General features: G+C 46.7%; 1 protein-coding gene across 1 annotated transcript in view; it reads left to right on the plus strand.

The window, feature by feature from the left end:
• Positions 1–207: 207 nt before the first annotated feature.
• SEZ6L2 (seizure related 6 homolog like 2) overlaps positions 208–24,896 on the plus strand; it is a 217,059-nt gene continuing 192,370 nt past the window's right edge. The window contains exon 1 of the mRNA XM_069244112.1: positions 208–848. Coding sequence (XP_069100213.1) covers positions 752–848 — 97 coding nt within the window. The 5' untranslated portion in view covers positions 208–751. The remainder of the gene's footprint in view (positions 849–24,896) is intronic.

A 24,896-nucleotide genomic window follows, 5' to 3' on the forward strand; every position in this document is an offset into this window, starting at 1 on the left:
CATGGCCAAACTAGTGTGCCTTCTCTAGCCCTTACCCCTCCCAGTCCACTAATGGCCTGCATCTACATGCAGCCCGCCCCCGACCCCCTCTTAATCTTCCACCAGTTTCCCCAAAACCTCGTCTTCACCAGCGCGCGCACAGTACATATATTGCTCCAGGAACTGACGTAGTCCAGCGCCGCATCTTCAACCCAAACAGGGGAAGGTGGGGGCGGTGTGTGTGTTTTATTTTTCAGGTCTCAATGTCGGTGCCTGTAGCACCTAAAACGTCGACATTGCTTCGGTGACGTTTTGGCACTAATAAATTACCGGGCTAATTGAGGCTGGTGGCAAAGGGACATTAAAGAGATGGCAACAGCGCCTCTGTAGCTAAGGTTACATTGAAGAACATCTCTCCGAGCCCATTCTTGCGCGCTCTCTCTCTCCATATATATAGGATATTTTTGTGAGAAAAGGCTTTTTCTCTGAATTTTTATGACGGCCTCTGTTGGTGGTTAATTTAAATTTCGTTATTTATGTCATTTTGCCTGGCGTGCACGAGGAAGAGGCGTCTCACCCGCCGCCGTGAGAGAGAAGGGGGAGGGCTTTAGGCACCGGTGAGCGATAGACCACGCCGCCACTGCTGAGGAGAACGCTTTTGTTTGCATCCGCTCTCCATTATTCGTCATTTTTTATTTTTTTATCGGCCATACAATTTTTCCACAGGGATCTTTTAATTCCGCAACCCTCCGCTTCACCTGCTTCGGCTGCCATGGGACGGGCCCCCCTCTCGGAGGGGACGGGGGCGCTGGCAGCGATGGCGTGGCCGCGTCTGGCTACGATCCTCTGCGCGCTGGCCTCCGTGAGAGGTAAGGAACAGCAATTTTGGGGTTAGAATTATTATGTATGTTATCGGATGGGGTGTCTTTTATTGCATCGGCTGGGCGAGCACGAAGATGGTACAGTCCTTCGATAAATAACACAAATGCAGATCCCCGCCAGTGGCGTAGCAGGAGAGCCGTAGGGCCCCAGACAAGCAAGAAAAATGCCCCCAACACCTTCTTAGGTTGCTTGGGACAGAACAACGTGCCCCTCATAACGACGGGACCCGGTACCACTGCATCTGCTGGACTAATTATAGCAGTGCCCCTATCCTCACGCACACGTCGTGTGCTGGAGGGGATCCGGGCTGCGGAATTAGTGATGCGCACGTTATGTGGCACGTCCGCCGAAATTCACAGGAAACCTTGGGATGTCTAATGGAATAAATCCAGTTTATAGATGCCTTTATGACAGGTTAGCTCGTATCCCCTTCTTTTCATTGGTTGCTAACGTTGTTTTTCTTGCGGCCGTGTAGAGGAAAAATGACAAGGTGGTGCTGTTTATAAAATGACTATAGATACTTGTCTGAATTCTGACTGACAAGCACGTTCCTCGCAGCGGGGGAGGGGTGTAAGGCATCCCTTTCCTCAATTATTCCATTATGTGTTTCAAAACGTTAGTGTTTATATTTTTTGGAAGATATTGTTTTTATTGGCAGCAGAATCTTACCCTCTCCCAGTTGTTTGATGTGGAATGTTTTTTTAGAAGCATGGCAATGGGCTGGATTTGAGTAGAGAATGATAGATTTCGTTAGGGCTGGCAAGAAAGCTCAATTTATTTGTTTACTGCGAAGCTCTGTTCACTTATCTGTGGTTGCAAGGCCCACTCATCATAACAAAGGGTATGGGTTGATGGGTCAGCGATATGTCCGTAATCTACAACCCTCATACTACAGCCTCAGTTGGTTAAGCCACCTGCTGTAACCCACTCTGGGCTGCCCTTTCACATGATCCAATACCAGTATCGAGGGAGATGCAAGAAATGTGTCCATGGCTTGGTACTGTGCCAAGTTGTGAATACCACAGCTGGAGTTTCCTGTCCAGTTCTGGAGGCCTCACCTCAGGTATCTGTTCACCTGTGAAGGCCTCAACTAGGGTATCATGTCCAGTTCTGAAGGCCTCGCCTCGGGTTTCGTGTCCCGTTGCGAACACCTTACCTGGAATATTTTGTCAAGTTGTGACCACCTCACCGGAAGCATGAGGCCCAGTACTGAAGGCCTCACTTCACCTGCAGTGTTGTGTTATGTTCTTAAACCATGCATTGATGATTGTTCTTAACTTCGGGGACCTCTTTGGGGCACTGTGCCCAGGCGTGTCGTTCCCATAAGGAGTTTAGTGTGCGATACTCGAGCCTAAGATTGCAGTATTGTGTCCATGTCCGGAACCGACCTTTGCAGAGGATAAAACTAAGTCAAGAGAGTCAGCTTCGGATATCCCATGACCAGAAATGCGAAAGATTGAAATGCGCCTGTGAACGGCGGTAGCAGAGGGGCGTTTAAATACCAGGGAGTGTAAATACGGTGTATCTGATAACTTGTTCTTGACAGAGTATTCACCGCTGCCAACGATTCGCGCTCGCGATGGGCGCCACTCTCAACCCATCTCCCAGGGAGTCGATGTGTCGGCCTCGGTGAAAGGCTACCGTGGCACGGATTTTTCGAACCGGTGTCCCGCAGGGTACGCGCATCAGCAGTAAGGCTTTCGTTTTCCGTGAGGCTGGGATGGCATGTTTTTTTTTTATATATCTGGTGTGTGTGCGCAGGAGGAGAGATGAGCTCGTTGGGTTGCTCCTGTCCACCCGCTGAAGAGGCAGGGGACTGTTTCATATAGAGGCATCTTCTTCTCAGATGTGAGAGGGGGCTGTGTTTCAAATCAGGCAGCGGCGTTCCCATCCCTGTTTTTTACATTGGTCGGGGTGTCTGGTGGGGAGGCGGAGACGTTCTTCCACGCCTGCGTGGAGAGACACTAGATGTGGCGCTCCTTCCCTCATTTGGAGTGTACCTCTTTCGCACTTGGGGGTATATTTACCCTCTGTGCTGAAATAGAGTAATTTTTTTGACGCTATTTCAGCACAAACTTAACTCCATATTTATATTTTTACGCTAGACCCATCTAGCGGCAGAATATTGGAGTTAGTAATTTTTTGACTGCGGAAAACTACCTTGCATCAATGAGATGCAAGGTAGGCATTCCCAGGCAAACAATGACTCTACGGCCCATGCGCCTTATTTATCCTCCCGTGCAAAAATGGTGCATGGGAGGGAGGCGGGCCTAAATAATGGCGCTAAGCTGGCTCAGCGGCCAATATGTAACGCTTGGGTCAGGGCAGGCGTTAGGGGACCTGTGGGCCTATTCCCATGGTGGAACACTATGGAATAAGTCTATAGGGGCCCTCCCCAGGCCCCAATGACATCCCCCACCCACACCAGATGGACAGAGGAGGATGGGGGACCCCATCTCAGGTAAGTATAGGTAAGTAGATGTAAGTATTTTTGGATTTTTTTAAAGTGCCATTGGGGGCCCTGAAATGGGCCCCCATGCATGGCACTGGGTGCAGTGGCCATGCCCAGGGACCCTTGTCTCCTGTGCTGGCCATTGGTGTGGTGTGTGTGACTCCTATCTTTTATAAGACAGAAGTCATGTGGTATGGTAGGTTTCGTGTCAAGAAATTACGCTAGGCTGGTTAGAGTCATCTTTTCTTTACTCTAACCAGCCTAACGTAATTTTTTAGTACAAAACCCCCTTCTCCAATCCCACCACCCCCACCCGGCGAACGTCATTCTCCATGACGTTAGTCCACCCTTTGCACAGGATTGCGCCATTCCATAAATAAGACGCCTGTCTGGCATCTTGGAATGGCACTAGTCGGCAGTATACTTTTTGATGCTAAACTGCATTAGCACAATTTAGCCACAAAAGTATAAATCAGGGCCTTGGTGTGGTGGTGGGCTATTCTCCTTTCATACCTTGCTACAGATCCTGTTCATGGAGTCGTGCCGGTTTGGTCCTGCCATTTATCGATGGAAAAAGGTGTTTGGGAAGTTTCTTTTGTCATTCTGTTAATGCCCCTCAATCCTTTAGATCTAACAAGGGCATATCGAAGAAGTTCTGCTTATTGACCTGCACATTGCTTAGTAAAAGCACCGGAGTTAAACAGGCCTACGCCAGCTCCATCAGTGCACCTCACCCTACTCGGCATAGTACCGCTCTGTGGAAGTACTCTAACCTAAAATGCCCAAGGCAGGGTCCTCAAAGTATCCCACTACACTAAATAACACACCCACATGTCACCTCTATCGACAGTCCCATGACTGTTGTGCTCTTGCAAAGGACCTTAACACCGTAGAGCACCTAAATGCACCCACTCCACCCGGCCCCAAAGGACAAAACACCATCATCCTTTTAGGGGTATCACAGCTCCCCAAACGCCCTTTAACGCACAAGGTTTAACAGAACTCAGGTGCTGCTTGGCACTCGCTGCACCATTAGCATCTACCAGCTGAAGACGCAGACCACTACTGCTCAGTGTATGTTAGTTTGCTGGGGCTTGAGTAACCTCTGCAGTGTATGCGTAAAGCAGCGTTCTGGATACACCACAGGCCTAACATCACACACCCTTCACCCACTAGCACAGTCGTTCTCAACCTGTGGTACAGGGACCCCTGGGGTTCAAGAGGGCTCTTCAGGGGGTCCGTGACTGTTATACAAAATGAAATAATATTGAAATTAATACATTCAAATTAAAAAAAGTATATACAACTAAAGAACTAAACATTCGAATATTTGGGCATTTATGAGGTGTATACATGTTTTTGTGTGTTTGTGTATTGTTTTAAGGTTCAAATCCTAGAAGTTGCTTCGGCTGGGGGTCCCCAGCTTCCAATAATGATTCATTGAGGGTCCCAAGATTCCATTTATGACTCAGTGGTGGCCCACAGCAATCAAAGAGTTAGGAGCTGCTGCAGTAGGACAAGTCAACTTCAGCAATGCATCTGAAGGGAGAAGATGACAGTTCCCTGTGTAGCGCCCTCTGACCCTCCAGTGCCTCACCACTCCACTTAGGCAGCCTAGTCTACGACGCCAACAGCAGTGGCACAGTATGTTTTGTGATATCATCAGTTGTGAACATTTACAAGCTTATTTCAGCAATCTGCAGCGAGACATCCTGTTTTATGAAGTCATCAACTGAAATACAGCAGGTTGTGTGATGTTATCAACATATAGAGCACGTTCAATGATTTTACCATTAGTAGGACGAAGTGTCCTGTTATTACCTCAGCAGTGATATATTCAGTTCTATGACTTTATCAGCTCTATAATTTAGACAATGTGAATATTTCACCAGAATCATAAGCAGTAGAGAAAGGAAATCACATCTCATTTGACCCCTGAACAAAGTGACATCACATGACAGGTAAAGGGGATGACATCACAATTCACATTCAACCCTACAGATTTCCACTCCCAGATTGGAAACCCAGTGGCTGCTCCTATCTAAGGAACATGGTGGTGCTACTAGGAATAGGTAAGAAAGGGAAGCAGCTCTGGTCTCATAGTCAGCCATGAAGCTCTGGTGGTGACCAGCAAGGTAAGAAATGCTCTCACCTGGGGCTGAGTTATATAAACGTACCTGGCACCTTATTTTGTGGTTTCTGCTGCAAGCGGAATCTCTCTCCTTGGAATCCATAGAAGGCAAGGTGGCAGCTCATCATACTAATGGTTGCCATAGACCTGTGGCCAACCAAAAGGAAAATTAACTTCATTGTGGTTCGAACGCCCATTAGTCTGAGAACTACGAGCTTCATAGGTAACTGGACAGAGACAGCTGATCCTATAACTGGATGTAACCTGACCCATCCAGCATTCCATGTGGTCACCTTTTGCCTGTAGGAAACTTGTACACGAGTTTTGAGGAAGACAAGGGTCTGGATCCGTGCCTGTCTCCCAGCCCTCTGCTGTGAAGAAACTCTGCTGCTACTGGTGTCAAGGCATCCAGGATGTTGACTGCAGAGTGTGGCGAGAACGTGCCTGTTCATCCAGCGAGTGAGTTCCACACGAGTGCCTACCGGAGAGAGGTCACAGATGAGGAGCCTGCCAAGTGTAGGAGAAGCAAGCAGCTACTCGGCTTGAGTAGTGCAGTCTGGCGTGTGTGGTCCCTCACCCTCCAGGCCATGACTGTGAGAGGCTCTTAAGCCTGCATCCTGCGTCATCACGAGAGGCCTGTGTGTCTGTACTCTGCACCGGGCGCTTCTCATACTTCATCAGCACCACAGAGAGTGGTCTCTAAGGGTAGGTTTTTGTCACTGCCTCTACCATTGCCTGCCTCCCCCACATACCCCTCCTCACAGGGCACCAAAGAAACTGTCAGCAGTCACACTGCTCAAATCGATCACTAACAGCAGTTACCGCACATATCGCAATTAACCGGGTCGCATAGCGAGGGCTTTGGTTTATTGTGTGCTATTTATGGAACATGCTGCATAGGAGTTTATACCCGCAGCCGCCTCTTAAAATAAGCAATGTCTGCTTGTTTTTGCTATCCATCCCTTGAGGGCCTATTACCCTAAAAGAAGTAACTCGGATATCCAGTAAGTCTGCAGTTGTACCAGTGCACATTGCCATTCTATCAAGACGCCTAACTTATTTATTTGTGGGACTGACATTTATTTATGTGGTTTTATTTAGCGCTAGCACCTTGCCTCCTGGTGTAGTGGTGCCTTTTGGGGGTGGTTCACCAGTTACGATCGATGAGTTGTGAGACTCTCCCCTGGTGTAGACTGGTCTATTTATTGACGAGAGGGAGGTCCAGATGCTGTTATGCTCACAACCTGATGTTCAGCTGGGTCACATACTCAGAGAGGGAGATCCGGAGTCTTGCACTAAGAAAGGGAATTTACCACAGTGTTTCTCCTTTCATGAGGAGAATGCTTGGGCTGTGCGTCTATGTCATCTAAGGCCACAACAGTGGCTCAGCTTGGTACCAGTTTTATCTGCTAATGTTGCTAGAGCCAATGGAAGTAATCTGCCATCTGCTCTGGAACTTGTAGATTTCAAGGATGGAAAAAAGTTTTACCTCAGACTGGGCTACAGTTACTTTAAAAAGTACTATGCAAGGTGCCACGAAATCACACACCATTTGTAAAAGTTGTCTGGTTACCTTTTAGTTACTGATTGCTGCATTCGGAAGTTAACCTAGCATCAATGATTTGAAAACGTTTACCCAGAAAGTAATAACATTTAATTCACTCGTTAGAGATGTGGTCCAACAGCCAGAGCTGCCAACCTTGGAACGGTGACCAGGTTCGAGCCCTAGCCTCTGCTCAACATCGTGTGATTCTGGACATATCACTTAATCTCTCTATGCTTAAAAAATATGTGAAGTGATCTAGTGCTCATGTAAAGTACACACATACTTTGGGGTCAGGTTTACGCTATATAAGAAGACAGAAAAAATATATAAATTAATGTTTCAATATAAAAGAAGCAAAAAATGAAATACTACTACCACAGATTGTGCTGTATTGTGGGACATAATTTGCTTTTCTTGGCACATAGTTTACACAAACCAGCAGCTGAAGTTTGTTCTCCATTGATGCATAATTCCAGTGGCCCTGGTTAAAGCCCATTTACAGCAAAGTCTTAGACCAAACATGGGGGCATATTTATGAAAAGTGGCGCTGCACCTATTGCAGAACCACTTTTCTTGCGCCCCTTAGTGCCCCCCTAATGCCACCATGTGTGCACCGTGTTTAATATCCGCCGCACCATGGCGGTAGTTAGGGAACTTGCGTCAGAATTTTTGATGCTAGCTTTGTGCTTTGCAGGATTAGCATCAAAAATGTTGGCGCTAACCCTGCAAAGCACCCATAAACTCACTGCAACCAATGGGAGCCTCCTTTAAATGCCTGCTCAGAGCAGGAGTTAAAGTGTAAAAAAATGATGCAAAGAAATCTGTTAGATTTGTTTGCGCCATTTTTTTGCCCCCACTAACTGGGGAACACCTCCTTTGCATGCATTATGCCTGGCGCAGCCATAATGTAGTGCTAAGGTTAACAAAGTGGCGCAATGCATGCATTGTGCATTTGTAAATATGGCGCGGCATTTTTGGCCATCTAATACCACATTATCGTAAAAAAATTATGCTAATCTGTCGTTAGACTGGCGCTAGGCCCTCTTAAATCTGGGCCTGGATTTCAATTCTTCAGCCTGTTGGGAGTCAGTGGGGTTCTTCCAGTTCTGTGGTCAGAGATCCTCATTGCTTGATTTTGAAGTCTGTAAAGTGTCTGAAATTGTTTCTTTGGGACCCCAACATGTACTAAGTAGCAGTAGCGCGCTGGGAAAGAATAGAGGCACTAGTTAGTTCAATCTGATGCCTTGAAGGAGTGGGATGAACCTTCCTCAGATCATCAGCGTGAAGTTGGGACTTTAGTGTTAGCTTTCATCTGTAGTTAGAAGGAGAAGTCCATGTCAAAACTGACTCCTATGCTTTTGGATATGGGCATGTTTCCAGTTCCTTGCACCATCAAAAATGAGATTATGTTGACAAATGCAGCCCCAGTGATCAGAGTGGCAGTTTAATCCCATTAAGGCAAAGAAAATATTTATTTATGAAGTGGGTGATATAGTTCATTCAGACAGAAATTTAGTGTTAATGTTCTTTATTTTTTTTTCCAATTTGATGTGGATTTGTGTGTCGTCCATGTACATTTGGAACTGGAATTGATGTAGTCGGGATGTCTCCACCAGGCACCTCATATAGGTGTTGAAGAGAGTGAGCGTATTGATCGTAAGAGAACTTCACAGAACACGGGTTTAGCCATTAAGAAGAAAAGATCCTTCCCAACTTTCGTAGCGATGAGCCTGAAATGCCAGCCCTTTTTCAAGGTGTTCAAGCAGAATCACGTGATCCCCTGTGTCATATCCGGCAGGATCAGAACTTTAGGTGGTACCTATCACTGGCGCTGCCCAGTAACCAGAGTGTGCAAGGATCCACAGAGAAAAGGCGCGAGGGTCACCACCGACATTTCTCCGTTACGGGAATGCCAGTCACATTACAAGTCACATGCGTCATTCCTTAGGGTTCCGTGATGTCAAATGAGTTATGCCTGTTCTATGAGGCATGGGGTACTTAGCACTTTTTGTGTAACTATTATCAATTATCTGTGACACTTCAAATGTTCGCGTGCTACAGGCATACTCAGAAGTGGCAAGACCCCGGTTTTGGGTGTTGACTCTACAGTAAGGTTCAGTTTGAGTTACCAAGGCTCCCTGCCATAGGTGGCACAGGTAGGAGTTCATGTATAGGAATTAGTAAGCACATAAAGCACAATAAGCAAAATGTCGAGCCTGTTCTGGTTTTATCAAATAATACAGTGTTTTTTTACAGAAGTAAAATAATAGAACAGTAAGCAGTGTGAACCCACTTATTTTGCTTCCCTATACACTGGAGCTGATAATGTCGATCCAACCCATATGGGGAGCACCCACAATATAGCGAGCCAGGAGCCCAAAGACCAATTCGTATATTGGTGCAAAACAATGCAGGCCCGACAGTGGCAGCTAAAATGGGCCCTAGCGAAGTCACAATTAGTCCAAAGTAAATGTGTGCATTCTTGATAAACAGCATACTGCTACTGAAATTCTTGCAGTAGTAATACTACAGCCCATTTGAAGGTACACTGTTTCAGATTCGGGTCACAGTTTTAAGTCACAGTGTTAAGTGACGTTCACTGAAGGTGGCTTTGCTCCTATGTGTGATTTTGTGTCAACATTCAGAAAACCAAAACCCAGAGCTTCAGCACCTATCCTTAGTTGAGAACACACCACACAAACAAAGCAGTGGCACCTGCTCATAAGCGATTGAGGGGCGGACCTAGGTTGAGTTTAGCTGTTAGTGTGTTGGCAGTCACGGCAACAGCTTAAAACCCCATTGTTGACCATGTTGTAGTGACAAATCGTAGCCTAGATGGTTGGCAGCAGCTGCACCTCTGCAGGCTATGGGACCTTCTTAGATGAGGGTACACATGATGGATGGCCTTCATTGGACTCTCTGACCAGTACTTTAACTCTGCAGTGGTCCATGATGCAGCGTCAATGAACACATTTCCTTGTGCCCAGCCTCAGGGGAAGGAAGGCATATAAAGTAATCCAGATTCAACAGGGGACACCCATAGGATCTCTTAAGCCTTTCCCCATAGATCTTGGGGTCCCAGCTGCTGCAGTGATGTACCTCTCTTCAAATGGAGATGTAGTTGGCTCAGTTTTCTCCTTTAGGGCCACCAAAACACGGTGCTGAGCTGGCTTACCAGTTTCTAGTGTCCTGGGACAAGCTAGACAGCCTGCAGGAGGGATGTCCTGGTCATGGCATAAGATCCTATCATCCAGGGTCAGAAAGCCTTCACATCAGAGCACACAGCAATGGGGCATTGAGTCCTCACAGCAAATGAGGCCAGTTCTCTACGGACTCAGATGGTCCATCTTTCTAGAGCACAGAAGCAAAAGGCTTCATGACAGGCATAAAGCCTGCTCTGGGCATTTATGGCCCAAAAAAGCAACAGCATTGGATTCTTGCAGACTGGCCCAGTCATTCCTTTGGTAAAAGCACAGAGCTTCACCTTGAGGCGGAGGATGAATTGGGGAATGGAGGCCAAAGCACCTTATCGTTTAACCTCTAGCTTCAAAGTTGCCATATAGTGGAAAGCCCCCTGTCCAGGTAGGACCACGGGCACCTGAACGTTAGGCAGCATTGTATTAATTTTCAAGAACATCCTCAAAGAATGTAATCCTCTCCGGGGAAGAGGGTGGGTTAAAGATGGCAGTTGGAACTGAACAAATATATATTTAGTCACAACAAGGCAGTGTTGCTTATTTCCTTCTTTCATGCATTATTCATGTTAGGGCAAGAAACAATAAAGTGATGGGTATAATGCTTAAATAAATCTCTGGGTGGTCGCTCAAGGCCTCATTCCAGTCCATTGTTTTTGTTTTGCCACTATGCCACTGTTGACAAAACCACCCCTTTGCAAATCAGTTTTGGTCCTACTGCAATACGAGCTGTCCGGCCTAAGCTCTCAGGTCAGGTGCCCCCCACCCCTCAGACAGAAACACAGGTAACCAGACCAGTTTGTGCCTTCCTAGGCCTTGTCAGTAAGGTGCAGCTTGATCCCAGTACCACAATGAGCAGGATGCCCACATCTTGCTAGGGGTGCCCTGTGTTTTTGTAATCAATCAGTGGTACAGACAGAGAAAACCAAAACCAGCCTGAGCTATTAGAGCTGCTCCTTCATTGGCCTCCACTCATTAGGAATATCCTAAGCAGGGACACAGCAAAGTGTTCAGAGAGGCCACCCCTTTGTTCAAAAAGTGAACTTCATTATGTCAAGTGGCCCTCTGCAAAGTATACAGGCCAGAGATCTTTTAGGGAAGTTTGTCTTCTGTATACAGTGAATCAGTTGTTACCTAGCAATGGGGCTTAAAGGAAAAACGTATGTATCCTTGACTTACAAATCATAATGACACCTACTGTTGGTCTCTGTAGGCTGGTTGTGGACAGTAGTCACTTCCAGTATGGGTGGGGAGCACCTTTGCCCCATTAGTGTGACTTGTTACAAGAAAACTAGAGTAGGTTTTATACACTTCTTGTATGGATTTAAGTTTTATATGTATGATAAATTACCCCTGCTGCTCATTCTTAATATATTGGGAGTCACCAAGGGGTTCTATGATCTGCAACATACTTATAATGCTCAGAAGGGGATATTTTATACCTTATAATACATGGTCACTGTCAGAACTTGATTCTGAGGGCCACGGGACAAGCAGGAGGTACTGGTTCCAACCATGGGCATTGAGGCATTTTACTCCTGATGTCCCGGGGCCTGACCTATTATGGATCCTGAGCAAATGGGCCAAGTACCCCTTCAGCACTTGACTCTCAGGAATAGTCTGGTCCATACAGTCCAAGGCTCCCTCAAGGGAGGCAGGGGGCAAGTGCATGCAGGGGGGGGGGGGGGGTGAACACAGTTTCACAACTCAAAATACATGTGGTCAGAGATGTTTTGAACCCTGAGTAAAGTGAGCTCCGGCCCACAGCCCCAGTCATTCAGGGAGCCCCCTGATAGAGTCAGCTCTGTTCTGTAGAGAATCTTTCCCTGATGACCTTGAATAATTCTTAAACAGATTTATTTTACCATATTTCTATGGAGGTTTCTTTTTTACCAATAACAACAACAGAACCCCCCTCCCCCAACAGAGAGAGGCATGAAGACATGGTTACCTTTACAAATATTAATTTTCCCCACAAAAATCCCAAGTTGGGCTGTCCTCCGCTTCTACCTAATGAAGAATGTATCCTTGTTGCACAACCTCCCACCTTGGTCAGAGCCTCCCCTTTTCCAACGTCATTTTACTTTCATCCTTTCATCCCTCATTGCCCCCCCCCATCCCGTCAAGTCTCTTGCTTCCATCCTTGAGACCCATATTTTATCAAATTTTCATGTACAGCCCATCGCTCGGTATACCATTTTTTTTCACCCCATACACAAATCCAGGCCTTCCTCCCACTCCCGCATGGTCGATATTGATCTTTCCCCCCAGCATTTGATAAGACCGCTGCGCACCACTATCAGGGCCACATTACGGAAGAGCAAGGCATAGCGATCCAGGGTTTGTTCCCCCCATCACCGGAGGGAGATCGATTGAGGGAGAGTTGCACTCCACAACCAAACATATCCGAAATTCTGTTGTCTATCCTTTCCCAGTATGCTCTGACCTCCAGGCACTTGCATATCATAAGGATCAGGGTACCACGCATCCGGCAGCCCTGTAAGCATGCATTGACCATTGACTGCCCTCCACATACTGAAAAGCTGAGCCCTTGTGTAAGAGTTCAGTTGGATTAACCAAAACCCTGCCCTGATCGCCACTTCCCCCGATTGCCTTCATGCCATCCCCAAGTCATCGTCCTTAAGCCTACACAGATCTCCCTCACATTTCTCTCATAATGTGTCAAGTGGTGGGAAGCTATTGTGAAGGAACGTAGACTAGATGTGGGATACTTCATGACTTGTCAAGGGAGACCCCAGAACATTATACTCTATTGGGGACTCCTCCAAATCTGTCCTGAGGGCCTTTTACTTCCCCAGGATGTGCCTCAGTTGCTGATATCTCAGGAATTGACATCCAGTCAATTTGTAGCCTGCCTGCAGTTTGGCAAAGCTGAGTGGCTCACCATTTTTCCAGACATCCCCAAGTTTAGAAATTCCAAATAGGTCTCAGTTACTATACCCCTCCATACAGTGCAACTCGCTAAAGAGGTCAGAGTCTCACAGGGGACTTTGTAGTGTCAGTCTACCCTGCCAGCCCACTACCCAAGTCACCCTTTTCCATGTCTTCACCTCCACAGCTGTCAGAGAGGGCAGGTGGAGCAACCCTTCCCCATTCAGTCTCCATATACAATACTCCAGTTCCATTGCTCTCCTGTCCGACAGCAGGGAGGATTCATGCTGTATCAAAAAGGCCCAGTAATTTATCATAAACAGATTGTTTTAAATACCATTTTCCTTTAATTAGTTATTTTTTGGGGGCTTCTGAAAAGTCAGAATAGGTCAATGCAAAATACAAATCAATACAGAGAAACAGAGAAAACCAGGAATCCAGGGAGGAGTCAAGCAAGTCATTGTCCACAGCAGCATCACATTATATTTGCTTTGACAAAATGGAGGCAGGGGGCATGGATCTGCCTGGCGTGGGCAATGTGAGTTGTACTGGATGCACGTTTGGCCAAAGGACACTCCGCCAGAGATCACGGAGAGCGACGGGATGTCACTATGGATGGGACTGGAGGAAAGAAGGTGAGGGAGGTAGTGCTGGGGGAGCAGGTAGTCCCAGAAGCACGTAGTCTGGTTTCCCAGATGATCCACAACAAGGTCACTGAAATCTACAACAACATTTCTCACCAACCCTCCAACGTCGACCACCTATTCACACTTGATGAGGTAGACTACACCCACCTGATCATGGACTGGTCACCCCACTCCACTCAGGAAACAGCGGACATCATGAGATCGACCCACTCAGGCTCACCCTCCGAACCCTGCCCCCACCACATCTTCAACTTAGGCCAGAAGGAAATCAGCCAAATCCTGACTCCCATCTTCAACTCCTCCATTAGAACAGCCACCATCCCTGAATCCAGGAAACAAGCTGAAGTTGAACCTCTCCTCAAAAAACGCACAGCAAACCCCAAAAACTTAACAATTACCAACCCATCTCGCTGCTCCTATTCCCTGCAAAAGAACTGGAAAAAGACATGAACAAACAACTCTCGAAACACCTAGAAAATACAACTTACTTGACTCCACCCACTGTGTTTTCCGCTCCAACTACATCACCGAAACCACCCTCATTTTCACAATAGATGACATCCGGATCCTCCTAGACCGAGGAGAGAAGGTGGCTCTGATACTACTTGACCTCTCTGCTGCCATTACACCCTCACCACAAGACTGCACCACATCGGTATAAGGGGCAACGCCCTCAAATAGATCCACTCCTTCACCACAGGACACACCCAGAGAATCCACCTACCTCCCTTCAAGTCAGAACCCAAGGACATCATTTGCAGAGTCCCCCAAGGTTCATACCTTAGCTCCACCCTCTTCAACATCTACGTTGCCCCCTGGGCAGAGACAGTGCACCACCACAGACTCAACATCATATCATATGCTGACAATACGCAGCTAGTCCTCATCCTCACCAAAAGAGGCCCCACTCCCGAAGCCCACATCACCCAAAGAATCAACCCCTCACTTTGGAATGACACATGATGGCCAACTGCGCTCGAAGTACCTCTGGCCCGACAGAACACGCCCCAAACCTAGGCTTCATCATAGACTACAGGCTCACCTTCAGAAAACACATAAGCACTGAGGCAGCAACCTGCTTCCATCACCTCCACATGCTCCATAAAATTTACAAATGGATCCCCGTCAACTTCAGAAAAACTGTTACACAGGTCACCATCACCAGCAGACTGGATTACAGAAACATCCTGTGCCTGGGTCTCCCTGAACCATTGCTCCACAGACTCCAGACCACCCAGAACACCACATGTAGACCCATCCTGGACCTACCCAGAAGAACCCACCTTACCCACACCTCAGGTAACTTCAGCGGTTGCCCGTACACAAGAAATGCTTGTTAAAGATCCTCACCATGGCCTTTAAAGCGCTTCACGACATTGGACCCAATCTCCTGAACCACAGTCTCTCCTTCCACCAGCCCACTAGAGAGCTTCGATCAGCCAACCTCGCCCTCGCACGTATCCTCAGAATCCAGCGTATCTGGGGGGGACGTGCCTTTTACATCTCTGGTAGTAGGTAATATGTGGAAGTGTATTCCAGACATTCTGCAGACAAATGTTGTTTGTTTCATGCAACATCCATAGTAAAAGGCTTCTTTTACATCAAAACAGGACCTCACATATGAGAAATCAGAGGGTGTCACAGAGATTATTTGCAGTAATATTAGTGAACTGGTGCTGTGGTACAATATTGAAAACACATGTCACTGTCCCTGTATATTAAATGTAAAAACATTTAGAATTTGGACGAGTGTGCCTGTGGCTGCTATTCTTAAGAATCAGGAGATCCTCCTTGCTGCAGTACTGCCCTTAAGACCTTCACAGGTAGCAGTGACTAGGATGTCTGACTCCACGTCTTCTAACACTGAGGTGTGTGTTTCCCCTTCACAACCATCACCAACAAGGACAAAGGAGGCAACACACACATCAGAAGAAGAAGACATGGAACAGATCACCTTCACACGGAAAAGTACCCGGAAGCACTAGTCCCTGCCACATGGCCAACTATTACCAAGGTCCTGCGCTTTGTAACATGCCAGTCTTACAACAACTATACTTAAGATATACAGTGGTAAGCAGAACAGTCATTGTCAGCCTGCCCAGTGATTGTCTCTCTCTTACTCATTGGCAAATTCTGTCCCTCTGCACTGTCTGAAACATCACCCCAGCATGTCAAAATCATTTCCTTAACCTCTTGTGTAGGATCACAATGTAAGATGTCACTATAATGGACTCACAATCATGGACAATGTACATATAGCACTACAGCACTTTTCAATAAATAGCACTTAGACAATAAATCTGTCTCTGGGTAATGTGACATATCAACTGTGCAGTAGATAACTGAAATGTGCCTACTGTCAAATTACGTAGTTTGTCAATACAACTGTCCTGATATTATGTAGTCAGATAAATCTGCACAGTGGCCATGATTACATCATACTCTGCCCTTCCTGAGGGTAATATCTGATGAAGTGAGAAACCATACACCATCATGCTGTGTTGGACAGAATAATGCTTCCTCAAGGGATTTCTAAGTCACCAAATAGTAGTGCATGGTGACAACATTTTGCTGCCACTAACACATATAACAGTGCACACAAATCTAAGCAAACACTACAAAAACTGCATGAATGAAGCTGTCTGAGTTTACATCCAAATAGGTAATCATGCCGAACTGTGTCACAAACGATCAATGTGAGTCATGATAGTTAGAGTTGAAGGTGTGCAAAAATGAATAGCCAATCGATGATATGGTGATTATTATATGTTTTTATTTAAATTAGTTCATAAAGTGGTGATGGTGATTATATTTAAAAGAAATTGTTCACGATATGTTGCCGCCTACGTAAACCAGCGGCCGTGTTTTGTTGTTCCCCCTCATGTTGCAGGCCACCATCATCCTCTTCCTCCTCTTCAGGCATGTGTGGCTCAGGTTCCAGGAGGGGAATGTTACTTTTTATGCAAATGTTGTGCAGGATAGCACATGTTAGGATGATCTTACAGACCATATCCGGGGAATATAGGAGGCTACCACCAGTGATGTCGAGGCACCGGAACCTTGACTTGAGGATGCCGAAGGTCCTCTCGACTATGGTGCGTGTCCTCCTATGTGCGTCATTGTAGGCACGCTCTGCTGCAGTACACGGGTTGCCAATAGGTGTCATTATCCATGGCTGGATGCCATACCCCTGATCAGCTGCAAGAGAAAAAGAATGGGATCATGTAGATGTAGCTTACCCCATTGAAATCACCTTTCATGGCAGTAGTTGTCTTGTGTTGTCTGTGAGTCTTTTGTGTTATTATGTCGCATCCTAGGCTAGTATGATGTACCATCTACATTGTGTTGTTTCCTTGGCTGAATGAGTGTTTGGCTGCTAACCAGTTGTCAGCAGTATGTTTTGGGATTTGCAGTACAGTGTGCCCTCCCTAGCATTGTGCCTTGTGATACAGGTGTCCCTGTGTCTTCACTGGGGGTGAGATGATAGTTCCATACACAGGTTAAAACTGACAGTGTTGTTAACATGTCCATATCAATGTATCCTGGACATCACATACCTTTAGACTTATGCAATGGGTTAATGTAAACATAATTGAGACGCTTAGAATTAGCAAGGTGACATTTAGGCAACCCACTCCAAACGTTGTGATCATTGACGTCTTAACATTAGGCTGTACAGTAATTTCAGATGTGTGACAGGTTCAATGGTGACCTAAGAAACATGGCTAGCGATGTCATGACCTCAGTGTGTTCCTGTCAACATGTTGCTGTTGTGGTGTATGTGTTGTGTGTCCTAGAGGGTTGCTGTGCAGTGTGTATATAAGTAGGTTTTTGTACTTACCAACAAGTAGTCCATTGCCATCCCGTCCATCCTGGAAGTGTTGGTTGATGGTCCTGTGATGGAAAATGAATGAGTCATGGACACTCCCAGGATATTTAGCCATGATGTTGGTGATCAATCCTTGGTGATCGACAATGGCCTGCAAATTGATAGAATGTGTGTGCTTCCTGTTGCGATAGAGGTGTTCAATTGCAGCAGGTGGCACAAGGCGTACAGGTGTGCAGTCAATTGCACCAAGGACGTGTGGGAAGCCACTAATGCGGTAGAACCCCTGTTTTGTTTCATGCTGCTTCTGCAGTGTGTTAGGGAAGCAGATGTGGTGGGGTGTGAGTCCGATGATGGCATCCAGTACTTTGGGCAAAAAGGCAGAGAATGATGGCTGTGATATTCTGGCAACCAGGGCACCAGTTGTTTGAAAAGAGCCACTTGCCAGCATGCGAAGTACGGCAAGCAGCTTGGTTTCTGTTGGGATGGTGCGGGGTGTCAGCAAAGTGTGTGCCAACTGCGTCTCAATGTTGCGCAGCAGCTGCTGAATGGCCTGCCAGTTCAACCTGTACCTCTGGAGGATGTCATGTTCCCTGAGGCCATGAAGGGTTGTTCTGTGGCGGAATATCCTCTCCTGTCTTCTGCACTGCCTTTGGGGTCCCTGCTGGTGTTGTGGTAGCTGCTGGTGTTGCTGCTGGGCTCTGCGTCAGCGTCTGCGTGCACGCTGGATAAGAATCACCTCCATTTCTCCCTTTTGCTGGTCTGCTGCTCTGCTGTTGCTTCTGTGTGTTCTGATTAAATACAAGTGTGTTTGCCCCATTTTAACGCCTGCCCTGACCCAGGTGTTAAATGTTGACGCAAATCGGGCTGTGCGTAATTTTCTGGCTCCGCCTCCCGGCTGTGCGGCATTTTTGCCCGAAAGCATAAATACGCTGCATGGCCGTTTAAGTCATTTTTTTGACGGGAACGCCTACCTTGCATATCATTAACACAAGGCAGCTTGCCGCATCCAAAAAATGACGCATATGGCGGAATTTTGTCGTCCGCGGGCTCGGGCGTCAAAGTTTAAATACGGGGCAAGGTTTGCGCTGAATGTGCGTCAAAACCTTTGACGCACATTCGGCGCAGACAGAGTATAAATATGCCCCCAAGTGTTTGGTCATCTTATCAACAGTCTGACAGTGTGTTCAGTAATGTTAACCCTTTGTATGCTCTATTGTGCGTCATGATGTATATATATATATAAGTATGCCAAAAAGCCACAACATGCCAGGTACTATTTTTTTTAATACATTCTTTGCCTCTCCCCGATATTTATCCTTATTTAGCACACGCTCCTGCTGACAGTGGAGGAGCTGAAAAGAAGTTTGCTGGTGCTCAGGCCCTTCTAGACACCTCCAAACTCTCAACTAAGGCAGCCCGGTGTTCACTTCCAGGCTGCTTGATTTATATGTGCGTGATGTCATGAGTGATGCAACAAATGTATGGTAGGAAACACTCAGGGTTTCCCTAGCATCTCCGGGTCTACTCTGAATAAAGCTGAGGGTGTGTCTGTGGGAGAGAATAAAGGCAGCTATTCCTCTACATAGTTCCTTCCTAATCATGTCCACCATCTCAATCCACGTGTTCCTGAGGTGGAGAGAGAGGAAAGAAGGTGGGAGAGAGGAGCACACTAGCTGCTCCCACTCTTCGTCTCACCACCCCTGCCCTACTCAAAAGAAGAAATTAACCAAGAAGTGGGGACTGATAAGGAAAAGACTAAGGAGCCTGGTCTAAGAAAAGTGGCGCTGCACCTAGTGCAGTGGCACTTTTCTTGCGCCCCATAGCTCCTTCTAATGCCCCCCCCCAAGTGGGGGAACGCCTCCTTTGCATACATTATGCCTGGCGGACGCATAATTTGGCGCAAAGGGTTACAAAGTGGCGCAATGCATACATTGCGGAACTTTGTAAATTTGGTGCTGCAAATTGGGCCACATTAGCATAAAAAAACATAATGACGCTAATATGGCACAAGGAGGCGCTAGAGGCTCTTAAATCTGCCGCTAACATGTTTTGTAGTCTCTTCCTTCAAATCTCTAGTTCCTGCTTCATTTAGCACTGCTCCTTTGCCTCAGATTACTTTTTGGTTCAAGAGAAGTATTGCGAGTCGAAGGACCTGGATATCTGTGTACCCAAAAGGATAATAAACTTTGGTTTTGTTTAGCCTAAACAAATCAAAGCAGTGTTTGACTCCTTTATTCCACTGTGGGTCCTGATTCATGAAGGTAAACTTACACTTTTGAGTAAGTTTACGATTTTATGGTATTCACCAATAAAAATGTAGGACAGGTCTGTCTTTTTATGTGCGATTTTCTCTGCTCGACTGCAAAGGCTTTGCAATTGCAAACTTATTTTTAATTTTTAGTTTTGTGAATACTAAAATAACGTCAACTTACCTTTGAGGATACTAAAAAAAGTAAGTTTACCTTTGTGAATCAGGCCCAAAGATCTGTATCCCAGGCCCAGCAAGGACAGAATACCAGTTGCAGAATTGATTTACCTTGGTTGTTAAGGCAGGAGAAGAATCATATTGATTTTTCAGTCATTAAAGAAGTGGTTATGCCTTGAAATTGGGAACTCTCTAGGATTAAATGGGATACCATGCAGTCAAGTCAATCTGTTTAGGATAGTTTGGTAGTTTTCTAATAAATGTGTATAGCAAGATCTTGTGAGAACTTTGTTACTGATGTTCCCACAACAGATAAATACCATTCTAAATACTGTAACTGCACACCCATCACACTATTAAATATTGATTTTAAAACCAGTTGTGGCTGGCTGGAGTTAAAGGGGGTGGGGTGGCGTGCACAGGATCTGGAGGGGATTTTAGTAAATGTAAAAAAAAAAGAAAACTTACCTCCGCTCCGCTTCTACCGCGCCGCTGCTCCTCAGTCTTGTAGTGTAGGCACAGGCTCCTAGCCTGCCCTGCGGCCAATCCTGATGCTGCTCAGAGCAGAGTCAGGATTAGCTGGAAGCGTCCTGGCTGGGCACTCCCAGGCAGGCTGGGAGCTTGTGCAGACTCTCTCCAGCCTGGCAACAAGGTGCTGTTCTGGAGACAGCACACTGCGCATGTGTGTTTGACTGGCACGAGCCAGCCAGCCAAACATGCATGCTTCCTGAGGGGAGTGCATAATGCACGCCCCTTGGTGCTCATCAACCCATGGCCAGCACCTTTCACAATGGAGGGATAATAAACATAGTTTATTATCCCTTCATTGTGAAAGCTTTGCAGCTTCGGCTGCTGGTGGAGGGGGCGACGCACCTCTGCCATAGCGGAGGAGCCGTCACTGTTTAAAACTCTACCTAAAGTTTTGCATTATGATTGGAAAACCTTATGGAAACATTGGTGTATTTGTTTCAAACTAAGTTTATGTGAGGGAGAAGCTGTAACTATAAAATAAGGGAATTAAATGATAACATTAGTCTGTTTAATATGAAATAGGAAGTCATAGTTACAATACATTTAGATGCCAAAAAGGTTTTTGCCATTATTTGGAACCAGCCAAATTTGAGTTAAGGCATCATTTTCCTACGGCAAGGGTCTTGTTTCTACTGAGCAGGAATTATACTAATTATCAGCCATTAGGCAGAATCCTCTGAGCAAATGTAAGTTGTACATTGTGTGCATTGTATTTACATAGAATCATCTCAGACTATGAAACAAAATAGGGGCAAACAGAATTTCTCCAACTGAAAAAGGTGATTTCCTCTGTGAGAAAAATAATTATTACAAATATAGCGAAGACTTGTAATATTTGTTTGTAGGGTTTTAGGAAAATGCATTCAGCCCCTTCTCCTATTAGGGATGCTAATTCATGCAATGGAATGAGGGATTAGACTGCTAGATTCTTACAAATATCATAAACCCTTTACTCATATTCCTTAAATTACTATGGCAACCATGATGAAAAGACATACAGGGCTGGTGCAAGATATAATGTGGGTTATCAAAGTCACATTCTCTTGTTGTTTGTTATTTGTGTATATATTGTCTTCATCTGATAGAGCCAAATCTGTCAGGTCTAATGAGAATCTTCTAATCTTAGAGGTAGATAGTGTTAAAAATAAGGTCTGTAGTTGGGAGTGATTTGCACCCTGTCCAGGTAGGGACCTCACTCCAGTCAGGGTAAGGGATTCACACACCTAAGACAACCCCTGCTCACCCCCTTGGTAGCTTGGCATGAGCAGTCAGGCTTCTCTCAGAGGTAATGTGTTGAGTATTTGTACCCACACACAGTAACACAGTGAAAACACTACAAATGGACACCACACCAGTTAGGAAAACAGCCAATATTTATCTAAGTAAAACAAGACCAAAATGACAAAAATCCAAAATACACAAGCAAAGATGTGGATTTTAAATGATTAAATCCCAATAAAAGCACTTAGAAACAGAATAGCCCCAACTGCGCCTATCACGACGTCGTTGATGGAGTCGTTCCCAACAGTCAGACGCCATTCACAAGGGAGTGCGGCGCCAGTCACGGAGTCGAAAGACCCCCATGTACAGTAACTTTAAAAAAAACGAAATACATTAAGGTGTTACACGGAGTCGGGGAGGGGAGGCCTCACTGGAGCTGGTGCGGCATTGGCTCCTTACAGCTACTGGGGAGGTGAGGTGTTGGTTCCTTACTGCGAGGCAGGGGAGGTGAGGCATTGGTTCCTTGCGGTTGCAGGGGAGGTGATGCAGCATTGGTGGTGAGGCATTGGTTCCTTACAATCCGGAGGGGTTGATGAATCTGGCAGGTCAAGACATGATGGGGCAACCTCTTGAGGTAGTGGTCACACCACGGGACCACAGACGCCACTGCAGAATCGGGTGTCACAGAAGTCGGTGAAATGGCACTCAGAACTCACATTATCGCTGGACTTCAGCGGCGCTGCGCGGCATTGACCCTGCGGTGTCGGTCCCAGTCATTGGACTTCAGCAGGGACCACAGCTTTGGGCGCAAGCAAAGGTGCGGGGTTGGGCAGCGGCACAGATTCTGGAGTTGTCCGGCGTAGGTGTGCCTGGTTCTTCTTGTTTATAGGCCAGCTTTCACTCCCAATGGCCAAGGAACTGGAGTGGTTATGACTTGGCAAGTCAGGGTCCTCAGCAGGAGAACTCAGAGGCTGGCAGGTGAAGTCTTTGCTGTCCCTGAGACTTTTTAACAGGAGGCAAGCTCACTCAAAGCCCTTGTAGAAATGTCACAAGCAGGATACACAGCAAAGTCCAGTCTTTGGCCCTCATTATGACTGAGGCGGTCTTTTGCCAAGACCGCTGCAGTCGCAGTCGCCGGAAGATCGCCAGTATTGGCGGTTTTCCGACCGCCGTATTATGACTGTCACTGGATATCCGCACCGCCGGCGGTCAGATATCCGGTGGCATTCATCACAGTGGTCGGTGGTGCTTAGGCGGTTCCACTGCCGGCACCGCCACACTAGAAAAAGACCGCCCACAGATTTAAAACCAGTAATTCTGTGTGGCGGTCTTCTGGTGGCATGGCGGTGCCGGCGGTGGTAGCACAGAGAGTGCAGGGTCCTGTCGCGTCAGATGAGGTCAGTTTCGTCCGCAAGGGGAGGGGGTGGGGAGTTGTGAATGGATGTGTGTGAGTATGTGAGTGAGTGCGTGCAGGTGTGTGTATGTATGGATGTGTATATGATGAGTGTATGCGGGTGTGATGTGTATGGGCATGTATGCGTGTCTATGGGGGTGAATGTTGTGAGTGCATTTGTGAGTGGGAGTGTGTCTGTGTGTGATTGTGTGTGTGTGGGTGCATGTGTGCGTGTGTGCGTGTGTGCAGAGGTGTTTGGGGGTGTATTCCGGTGACAGGAACGCAAGTTCCTGTCATCAGGATACCTTTCCGCCAGCATTTTGTGGCGCTGAGACCACCAGGAAAATGCTGGTGGTGTCCCTTGTCGGAATAACCTCGGCGGTTATCCGACTCCCGCCGGGCTGCAGGTGGAAACCTCCAGCACGGCGGGCCGCGGTAAAGCGGGGGAATGGGCGGGGATGCGGTGGTTTGGCATTGGCCAAACCGCAGCGGATGTCATATGGTGGTCTGCACCACCGGTCCGGCGGCAGTGAGACTGCCACAGCAGCCCTGGCGGTCCATGGACCACCACAGCCATAATGAGGGCCTTTGTCCTCTCCAAAGCAGAAGCAGCAACTGCAGGCCAACCCAGCAAAGCACACACAGCTCCTTATCATGGCAGAGGTTCCTCTTAATCCAGAAGTGTTCTAAAGTTGTGGGGTTTTGGGTCCATTACTTATACTTATTTCTGCCTTAGAATTAGACAGACTTCAAAGGAAAGTCTCTTTTGTTCACAAAATCCTGCCTTGCCGAGGCCTGGCTCCAGACGCACTCCAGGGAGGTAGAGACAGCATTGTGAGTGGACAGGCACAGTCCTAACCAGGTGTCAGTGACAAATCCTCCCACCACCATCAGGCAGTGGAGGGGTCATCAGCATATGCAGGGCAAACCTCAGCATGGCCATATATGCATTGTCTAGAGTGCATGCATGACCAGCCCCTGTCAGTCTAAACCAGACATTGATTCCGCAGGCAGGCAGAGGCACAGAATGGTTAAGCAAGAAAATGCCCATTTTCTAAAAGTGGCATTTTCAAACTTACAACTTAAAAACCAACTTCACTAAAAGGTGTATTTTTAAATAGTGAGTTGAGAGACCGCAAACTCCATATCTAGATCTGCTCCCAATGAAAAAATTACACTTAAAAGGTATTTAAAGATAAGCCCCATGTTAACCTACGGAACAGACAGTCCTTGCAATAGTGAAAAACGAATTTGGCAATATTTCACTATCCGGACATGTAAAACACACCAGTACATGCCCTACCTTTTAAATACACTGTACCCTGCCCATGTGGCTAGCTAGGGCCTATCTTAGAGGTGCCTTACATGTACTAAAAGGGAAGGTTTGGCTCTGGCAACTGGGTGCACTTGCCAGGTCAACATGGCAGTTTAAAACTACATAAACAGACACTGCAGTGGCAGGTCTGAGACATGTTTACAGGGCTACTCATGTGGGTGACACAATCAGTGCTGCAGGACCACTAGTAGAATTTGATCTACTGGCCCTGGGCACTTCTGGTGCATTTTACTAGGGACTTACTAGTAAATCAAATATGCCAATCATGGATAAACCAATCACCAATACAATTTAGACAGAGAGCATATACACTTTAGTACTGGTTAGCAGTGGTAAAGTGCCCAGAGTTGTAAAGCCAACAAAAATAGGTCAGAAAAATAAGAGGAAGGAGGCAAAACGTTTGGGGATGACTCTGCAAAAAGGGCCATGTCCAATAGA

The sequence above is a fragment of the Pleurodeles waltl genome, chromosome 7 (assembly GCF_031143425.1).
Source record: "Pleurodeles waltl isolate 20211129_DDA chromosome 7, aPleWal1.hap1.20221129, whole genome shotgun sequence".
In the NCBI taxonomy this organism is placed as follows: Eukaryota; Metazoa; Chordata; class Amphibia; order Caudata; family Salamandridae; genus Pleurodeles; species Pleurodeles waltl.